Source organism: Tetrao urogallus (genome assembly GCF_951394365.1).
Source record: "Tetrao urogallus genome assembly, chromosome: 2".
NCBI lineage: Eukaryota > Metazoa > Chordata > Aves > Galliformes > Phasianidae > Tetrao > Tetrao urogallus.
Window position 1 is genome coordinate 39,084,641 of NC_136814.1, and position 9,926 is coordinate 39,094,566.

General features: G+C 48.4%; 1 protein-coding gene across 1 annotated transcript; it reads left to right on the plus strand.

Moving 5' to 3' along the window:
* Positions 1 to 226: 226 nt before the first annotated feature.
* On the plus strand, positions 227 to 4,151 carry RHOU (ras homolog family member U; the record flags this gene model as incomplete). The annotated part of the gene is made up of 3 exons (XM_079532509.1): positions 227 to 554; positions 1,085 to 1,143; positions 3,696 to 4,151. The coding sequence occupies 3 exons, from the start codon at positions 227 to 229 to the stop codon at positions 4,149 to 4,151; spliced, it is 843 nt and encodes a 280-aa protein (XP_079388635.1).
* Between the last annotated feature and the right edge of the window lie 5,775 nt (positions 4,152 to 9,926).

The window sequence follows — 9,926 nt, forward strand, 5'->3', positions numbered from 1 at the left end:
GGGCTCTCGTCGCCCGCACCGTTCCGGAAGCCGCTCGCCCTCCCGCCCCCGGGAAGCACCCGCTCCGCCGGTGCTGGCTTCGCGGCGGCAGCGCCGCTCCTGCCGGCCCGCGGTTGCTCCGCATCGCTCGCCCGTCGCCACCGTCTCCGCGCCCCGCCGTTCCCCGGCCGGCGGCCCCGGGCCGCGCGCCGCCCCCCGGCCGGCGGTGCCGCGCGGCGCCGCTCGGATGCCGCCGCAGAAGGAGGGCGAGGCGGGCTACATCAGCAAGCCGGTGCCGGGCGGCTGCGAGGTGCCGCCGGTGCCCCCGCGCAGGGTGCGCAGCGGGCGGGCGGCAGCGGCACTGGGGGCGGCGCTGGGCGGCCGCTGCCGAGCGGCGGGGAGCGGGGCCGGGGCCGCAGCGGGGAACGGGGCGGGTGCAGGAGCCGAGCCCCGGCGCAGCATCAAGTGTGTGCTGGTGGGGGACGGCGCCGTGGGGAAAACCAGTCTGGTGGTGAGCTACACCACCAACGGGTACCCCACCGAGTACATCCCCACTGCCTTCGACAACTTCTCCGGTAAGCGGGGACCGGGGGACGGCAGCGAGCAGGGGGCGGGGGGGTGGAGGGGGTCGGTCCCGGGGTGCCCGCGGCCGGCGCGCTCGAGCGGAGCGGCTTGCGTCGGGAGCTGGCAGGGCTAAAATTTCATCTCCAGTGGTGGCTGCGGACGGTGAGGCTCTGCTCCGCGTGCCTTCGGCCCGGCGGGGGCTCTCTGTGCTTGGGAACGCGTAAGAGGATGGTCGAGTGACGCCCCTACAGCAGGGGAGGGCACAGCGCGGGGGTCTGTGCCGTGCCGCTCGCGGGGAAACGAAGCGGAGAGCCCCCAGGCTGCGTGCCCGATTGCTGGTGCTAGACCCGGCTCCAGCCCTGCTAAGCTGTTACATCCAGCCTAAGCAAAGAGAAGGGCTGTAAGGACAGGGAGACCGTATCTCTTCTTTCCTTCTTAACTCTTTTTTTTTTTTTTTTTTTTTTTAATTTTTATTTCTTCCTAATGGAAAATGTGCAAAGTTGAACTCACCACGCTTTTTTTCCCCTCCTCTCCCCACTAGCCGTGGTGTCTGTGGATGGCAAGCCGGTGCGACTGCAGCTCTGTGACACGGCTGGGCAGGTCAGTGAAGCCGCCAACCCCAGTGACAAGCAGGGTGGGGGGAGGTCCCAGGAGGAGAGGTCAAGCAAAGCAGTCCCTGTGGTGACCCCGGAATCTGGAGGGCCACCTGGTCATCTGCTGAGAGCAGTTGTCACTGGCTTCATTTTTTAGTTAAATAACCATGGAAATGAGAATTACTGTGTTTGAGACACAGGCATGTAAAACATTCGTAGCTGTAGGTATAGAGAGGTGGAAACTGTGCTGTTAAAGGGACTTGAGGGAGAAAAAAATACCATTTGGTGGCATCTGTGGAGACTTCACACTTTCAATTCCCAGCCACTAAGAAGTGCTGCCTCTGCCAAGCTGACAAACTCCTGCTACTTCCAGCTCCTCGTTTGCCTGACCAGAGCACCCATCTCTTGTGTTTTCTGCATGTTCTTGGCTTGTGTGTGTCATAAACACATGCAGTACTGTTTGAGCCCAGGTTGCTTGAGGTTTTTTGCTGCTTAACTTGTTTTTGAAAGGGATTGGAGCTGGATTCATTAACTGCTTTGTGGATCCAGGTCTGTGGCTTCCCCATAGCCACACAAATAAATCTCAGCGGCCTTAGCACACAAACCTAGTTAGGTGCTCTGCAAGCAGGTGCCCCACTTAAGAGAGGACTTCGGAGGGCTACTCAGCTTTGGCAGCAGTATAGGTCTTCCATCTGCCCTACAAACCCAACCTGAAAGCCTGCAAGCAGGTTATTACCTGCTTTCTGCAGGTAATAGCATCAGGTGTCCCCTGGTCTTGTGCCAAGGTGGAACTCTGTGTGTGCTCATAGGCAGAGCATGCAGATGACCCCACCTGTGTGGTGACAGCCTGTGGATGTAGTGCCCAGGCCAGGTGGTGCCAGTCAGTCTGCTCACCTGCACTGCTGCAGAGTGAGTGGTTCAGGTGTTTGGCTGTCCAAGTGCCCTGGAACAGGGGGAGTTGCTTCATTACAAATGGAGAGGTTGTCTACAGCATTAGTCATCCTGAATAAAATACGCCTGGCTGGGTGAGATTGCTGCTGGAATCTGCAGCTGAAAGAGCACTCCAGTCAGGGTGAAATTCCAGCTATTTCAGTGTCAGCAGCCTGAAGAGGTGCAGAGCCCTGCCGTTTGTGTACCTGCCATTGAATCCACAGGAGTGCACTCGGAACATGAAGGGCGCCGTCCCATCTGAGCAGAGACCCTTAAGATCTAGGTTTGACTTTCAAGCCCATTGAATCAAGTGCTGCTGAGGTTTCTCATGTAAGAAGAGGCAGTTAGGCAGCGAGATTCCTTGCTGCAAATGGCTCTGTCCTTCAGTGCTGCAGCTCAGTGAGCACAGGGCTCCTCCAGTCAAATGGTGAGAGCCCACTCTCCTGTGAGCCTTAATCTGGGAATCAGCAGAGCTAATGAAGCTTGCTTTCTTGACTCGTGTTTTATAAATTGCTGTCTCTCTTGGAGTTGCTGCTGGAAGAAATTCATTCAAGTGGAACGAGACTTCTGAGGCTTCCAGTGGGCTTTAAGCTGCATATCCTTTGCCCTCACAGGCTTTAAATCAAAATTTCCCATCTTGAAAATTAACACACGACTTGCAATTCAGCAGCAAGATGCTGGTGTTGGAGAGATGTCTTCAGCTGCGTTTATTCTCTGCACTTTAAATTCAGAGCTTTTGAGAACATGTCCATTTTAATTAAAATGTCACTTCATAGAGGCAAATCCTACCTGCTCAGGCTGCTGGTGTTACCCTGCTTTCATCCTGCTGTCAGCATAAAGGGCTGTGTGCAGTTAGTTAACCCTTGCTTCTTGCTTCATTCTTTGCTCCTTTATTACCTTCAGGTGCTCGGCTTTCTTTCCGCTACCTCCTGAAGCTGCAGAAGGGCCTTGCTTTGTTGGAGTTTCCTCTAACAAAAAGAGGAAAGGAGGAGGGAAAAAAAAAAGATAGCACCAGGGAGGCCTCTCTGCAGTTTGTTTGATGTGGCATGGGTGGGAGGGAAAGGTAAAGCTCTTATTCCATGCCATTGGCATGTTAAGCCCGTGCATTGTGATTCGCTGTTGCTGCCATTGGATTTAAATCCCTGGTTACAAAGGCAGGGAAATTATTGCCTCTCCTGTAGGATGTTGTTAAGTAGCACTGGTTTCAAAATGTTTCCGGCCAGAGTGTGCTTGCTGCCACTTGTCTGCTGTGCTCTCGCCTGTGCCTGCAGGCAGGACGGTACCTTTGAGGCCCGCGTACCTTTTCCCTCCCATATCTTTCTTTTTAGCTTCATTGCTCTCTGTGGCTTTGCTGGTCCTTTTTTGGGCAGATATAGGGCAGTGGGCTGATGTGCAAGTAGCAAAGGAAATACGTAAGCATTTGAAGCTGTAGCGTTAGAAAAGCTCAGCCGGGTGGGGGCTTGTGGCTGGGCATGGTCAGGCCTTGGGTCTGCACGTGGGCCTGCTGCCCCACCTCATCCCAGTTTCTGGTGCTGTGGTATCCCAGGAGGACAGGGGTTGAAGCTGGGGGTGTTTTGCGGCCTACGCAGCGCTGTTTGTCATGTGCTAACACAGTGTCGTTCTGTCCAGGATGAGTTCGACAAGCTGAGGCCTCTGTGCTACACCAACACAGACATCTTTCTGCTGTGCTTCAGTGTTGTCAGCCCCTCGTCCTTCCAGAACGTCAGCGAGAAGTGGGTCCCCGAAATCCGATGCCACTGCCCCAAGGCGCCCATCATCCTGGTGGGGACGCAATCGGACCTCCGGGAGGATGTCAAGGTGCTCATCGAGCTGGACAAGTGCAAGGAGAAGCCGGTCCCGGAGGAGGCCGCGAAGCTCTGTGCTGAGGAAATTAAAGCCGCGTCCTACATCGAATGCTCGGCTTTGACTCAGAAAAACCTCAAGGAGGTCTTTGATGCAGCCATTGTGGCTGGAATTCAGTACTCAGATACCCAGCAGCAACCAAAGAAATCCAAGTGTAGGACTCCAGACAAGATGAAAAACCTCTCTAAATCCTGGTGGAAAAAATACTGCTGTTTTGTATAGGAGTTGTGAGGACCCGAGTGCTGCTCTGAGGAAATCAAATAGAAGCTATATTAGCTGAAATCTCATTCTGTGTTGTCTGGAGTGTATAGCTTAGCTCTGTATGTATGTGTATATGTTGCTACTTGGTATCTCCGTTGCCCTCAAGAGGGTGGCAGAAGGATTTGTAGTTAAAATCATGGCTATAAATCAAGTCTGGCGTTGAGTTTCGTGACTAATATCTTTCATTGCGGAAGAAGTGCACCATGTATCTGTGAAGTTATAAGGATTTGTCCAAAGGATTTGACTTCTTGTCTTACCATGTGTACCGGATCGGGAGGAACAGACGGGAGCCTTTTGCTGCAAGGGCTTCGCAGGAGGACTGTGGAAATGTAGAGCTGTGTACACGGACGGTTCAAGGGAAGATAACACTGTGCCTCCTAACGGACCTTTCTAGCTTTAAAAAACCCACTCCTGCTCTTTTCTCCATGTCTTCCAAACCAACAGTCTTAGGGATCGCTTTAAAAAGGGTATGCAAGAGGTGTAATCTATACGCAAATGCTGTGGTTGGAAAGGTCACGTGTATACCTTCAGCATGCCGAGGGAACCTGATACGTTACAGCGCTGACATCTCATTTGTCACCTCCTGACTTGAGGGTCATTTTTGTCCTTTTCCCTTCATGCTGAGGGCATCACAAGGAAGCCCAAGGAGTGTTACTGAGCCTTAGCTCACCACTTTGGGTGGCAGTGGGTTTCTCTCTCTTTGTGTGGACGCGATGACAGTTGGTCTATTTCAACAAAAAGGAATGTAAATGCTGTTGGGTTGGGTTTTTTTGTTTTTTTTTTTTTAATTTTTTTTTAATTTTTTTAAAGAGATGTAACAAATATCTGTGCAGCACCATGCAAATTGCGTCTGTTTTTACAGCCAAGAGTTTCAGAATGCCCCTCCTTACCTTTCAGGCTGCTAAACCAAACAACAAAGCAGGCAGATAAAGGTGATAACAGACTGGACTCCAGCAACTGAGGCTGCTGTGTCCTCTTTATCATGCTGTTTTCAACCAAGTTAATGTTTTCTTCCTAAAGCAACAGTTGCTTATGGTTGAATCTTGTCCAACTCATGCTGGGAAAATGGCTGAGGCCACTCTGAAAATGCAACTGACAGGTGTTTTGGATCAGTCCAACAGGTTAAATGTCCCTAAAATATAGCTGAATGATCAAGGTAATGCAGAGTTGTGTGTGACCCACCCTCTGAATAAATCCAATTCCTACTGGGCTAAGCCTAATTTCAATCCCTGGGGTTTGAGAGACTGGAAGAGTAACATGACTCTCTGCAAGAATGGTATTTAACTTTTTCTGCAGAGGGCATTTAGTCTGTCTTTTTGTCTGTCTTTTTATGGCCCCCAACTACTTTTTTTTTTTTTTTTTTCTTCCTTTCCTAGGTATTTCAAGATCAGATTTTATTATATATATATATATATATATATATATATATATATATATATATATATATATATACATTTTTTTTTTTTTTTTTTTTCCCGTTTTCCCTTTGGCCATAGCCTTAAAGTGACCTTTTTCATAGTCTTAAACTAAACTGCAGTTGCAGGAAGCCAGAACCCTTTTCTTCATAAATGAATCGGTGCCCGATATAGAGAAGAGTTGTGGAAGCCATTTGAACTGATAAAGCTGACCACAGTTTACCTCTAGCCCACTAAAGAAATGACACTACATAAATGGATTCTAGGTTTTATTGGCCCAAAACTCCACAGGCAATATTTTTTCCTCCACTACAGCAAAATGAGTATGAAGTGGGTAACGTTCATGGCTGAAAACTTGAAAATGGAATGAAATATTGAATCAGTTCCTATGTAAAGAAGAATGTGTTGGCTTCTGCACTGGAACAGCCTAGAAAAGCCAGTTTCCATAGCACGGAAGCTGGATGCATTGACCTTGGATGCATCTGGTTCATAATGCTTTTATGTTTACTGGTCATGAAGTTAACATTTGAGCCTTTATATTTCTTATTCTAATGCAGTGACAGGATTTCAGATATGCAGTCATAATGTCATCTTGGAGCAAATTTTAAAGCCAGGTTTCTCCTGGGTGCTTTGCTTCGCTGTATAATGGTCTCAGCTGATCAGAAATGCAGAGTTTGGAAGGAGACAGGCTAGAGTCTGAGCAACTCTCACTTGCAAAAATAACATAGTTTCTTCTACAAGGTCATACTGCTTTGTATCACACCATACTGGAAGCTGTAGGTTATATTTATAGCAGCCTGTTTCATAGTCTGGAGTAGCATTACTTTTAAATGTAGCCAGCTGTGACTGTTTCTGAAAATGTGATGTATATACACTTGTTATAGCCTTTTACTAGGTGTACATGAACTGAGGTCTAATAAGTTTATGAATACTGCTCTACAAGGGGCTGCACAGGGTCTAGGTTTAGGATTATTACTTTTAAATCACCAGTATTTTACAAGCGCAAGTTGGGGGGGGGGGGTGAAGATGTTTCTATGTAGTCTAATCTGATGTGCCTATGAAAAAAACCTCTTCTAAATGTAGGCTATATTCTGAAAGAAATATTTCATGTGAGAATGATATAAATGAGGTATTTGGAAATAAATGCTGATCCATGTATGTGTCTGGTTTGCTGCTCCCTGGGGGAGGAGAGGGGATGCATGTGGGTTTCTTGCACTGCGCCATGATGAGGTGTGCAGCAGGGACAGCATGGCCCCACTGGGAACACCCGACCAGCATGACCTTTCCTGCTGCTGTTGCACTGGTGGTGCCAGAGGATATTTTGAAGGGCAGAGCTGGTTCCCTCCTCTTGGAGCCTTTTCCATCTCATCCTGTATCCCGCCCTGTCCAACTGTGTGCCCATAGCTAAGTCCCCGTGCAAAAGATCTGTGGTGTGTTTCTCCCTGCTGTGCAGCCTGGTGGCTTACCTATTCCTGGGTCAGAAAAGGCTGAGCCAGCTCAGGTCATCCTTGATGCCTGAGTGATGTTGTGCATGTACTGCTGTGATCAAAAGGCTCTGTTGCCCGATGTGAGCTACAGGATGAGGTGGCAGCTGTGGCTGATAAGAGTGTGTTGTAGTATGCCTGCTGTATGAGAGGTTTTCCAGAAACACTGAAATCTCTGCTGCTTCATAATGGATGGAGGTTCCCAATGGAGGATTTTTGTTTTTTTTTTCTTTTTTCATATCAAATGCTCTCAAAAAAAATTATCCTTGCATGGAAATATACTTTTACCTCTTTTTTTTTTCCCATGTATTTTGTGGATTGGACACCTCTAGTGTATGACTGAGGGTCAAGTAAAGCTGGGATGTGACGAATGGTCCTTCAGACCCAGCTGGGAGAGAGGATCTCTAAGGAAACCTGACTGTGCTCTTTGCTTTTTTATTTCCTTCCTAGACATCAGTCACTGACTGCAGAAAGGCAGAGACTGCTGCAGGAGGTGGTCTGGTGTGGCCACGTGAGTCTGACCCAATATTGTCATATGCATTACACTTAAGCACTGTACATCACTTCAGCATGTGAGTGCCCACGCAATGAAGCACCACGTGCTCACATGTTTGTGCAGAAGAGACCTCTGTCAGCTCCTCCTGCCTTCAGTTGCTGCCCTGTCATGCAGCAGGATGGGGAGAGGGGGAACACAGCTGTTTAGGAATAAGTAAGACATCATAAAAGTGGAAGAACTGGTGAAGAGGCTCCAGGCAACGTGGAGTGATAGAAACTGCTTTTACCTACATTAGGCGCAAGCAGATTAAAAGCCCAATTAGATGAATGCGTGAGGAAATAAACAGCCCCAGTGATGGCTGTTAGGTACAAAAATAGAGCCTTTTCTTTAGGAAGTCCCAGCACTATGGATAACTGGAAGATGGCAGGAAATGCTGCTGCACATTTGGGGAAAAATCACTCTGTATTTACTCTGTTCTTAGATTTTTTCCTCAAGCATCCATGCAGGTTTGAGCCAGGATATGGGATGAGGTGGACTTTTGGCATCCTCCAGCCCTGCTGTCCTAATGTAGTTAAAGTTTTTGCATTTGTTCTTGCAGGATGTTTTTCAAGCCAACAGCAGGGCCCCAAGACCCAACAGGACCTCCTGAAGATTAAGCTTCTGACACTGCTGGCAGAGAGTGGGAAGATGTAATACGATTAGGGCTGTTCATTACCATTTAGCGCAGTTCTCTGTGGTATAAACCAAGGAGCAAACAGTTGTGCAATGCCATGAATTTTACCATCTGAGGCAGTATTCTTCGATGTTACTGATTTATTTCCTGACTGTTTTAGCAGGAAGAATAAATCAGTGTTGTATATGAAAGTAATAGGTGTAAAGCTTGGCAAGTATGCTTTTTAAATCAACAAGGGGACTGTTCATTGGGAGGAAGTGTGAGGGGCTGATCTGCTGATCTGCAGGATGACTCCTGCCCCCAGATTCTTGCTGGCTCCTCAGCTTGGAGCAGGGGGATCAGAGCAGGCATCCATCACATGCCAGCAGTGGGGGCAAGAGCATAACCAGGCATTTGTCGCTCCTCAGCATGTTTAGGTCTGGTTCCAGGCTTACTACCTGGGGGCAAAAGAAGAGTCATATCAGAGGGCTAGCGTCATCAGATGGTTAATGCAATCCCTGACTTGCTGTAGCTTAGAGTCATAGAATCATAGAATCATTAATGTTGGAAAAGACCATTAAGATCATCTAGTCCAACCATCAGCCCATCCACACCATGCCCACTAGCCATGTCCCTCAGTGCCACATATTTCTTCAACACCTCCAGGGACGGTGACTTCAACATCTCCCTGGGCAGCCTGCAGTCCTTTGGCAGAGGAAGAAGATTTCTCTGAAGGCAGCAAAGGAACAATCACTCTCCACTCTTCCTCTTCCACGGCTGCCTCTCCCCCTGCATTCCCCTCTCTATAGGCAATTTTCTCATTTATTTTTAATTCAAAACAGTGCTTTGCCTGAAGCCTGGTGCTCAGCATTTTTATGCTCTCTGTATCACATTCTCGCATCTTTTGAGCTTTGTCATGGTTTTTCCGCATTTTAATTATAAGCTCAGCAGGCTTCAGACTTTGCTATTCCTCTGAGCTGAGAAAAACTGCTCCTTTTTCTTTCCTCTCATTTTCGTAATCTTCAGCAATCAATGTGGATGAATTTGGGGAAAAACGGGTAGCATATTGCAGAGACTGAAGATTGGATCATGATAGCAAAGGGTAAAGTCCCTGCCTGGAGTGGTGATAAGGCAGCACTGCGTGCCTGCACACAGTCCCTGTTGACATCTTGGGATGCGGGCTCTGCATCTGCTTGGCTACAGGCAGGGCCCTGGCCATCTTCAAAGGGCTTTGAAGTGCCCCCTGGCAATCTCCTCTGGAAGATAAGAGATTACAGAGAGAGAGGAAGGAGTTCCTGAAAACAGCTCCAGCAGCACGTATGTTTATCTAGTCTGGGTAACGCAGAAGGAGGCCAAAGCCAGAGCTGATGACATCCAAGAAGACGTGCAGGGATTCAAGCAGAAAATGCTAAGTAATGGGAAAACATTATTTGGGGTTTTTTTTACCTCTTTTGTTTGTTTATTTTCGTCTGTTTAAATCCACTGCCTCAGGACTGCAGCTGTGTGAGAAAAGCACACCTCTGCCTAGTCCTTCCTTGTGGATCTGCTTAACACTGTTACTATATTTTTGCCTAAAACCTTGAGGTTACCACTCAAGGCCAACCAGAACAGAGATCCCAAGCCCACTGCTTAAATAAATACTTTTCTTTGTTTTAAACCAAGCTCCCATTCATTTCAATGTGACCCCTG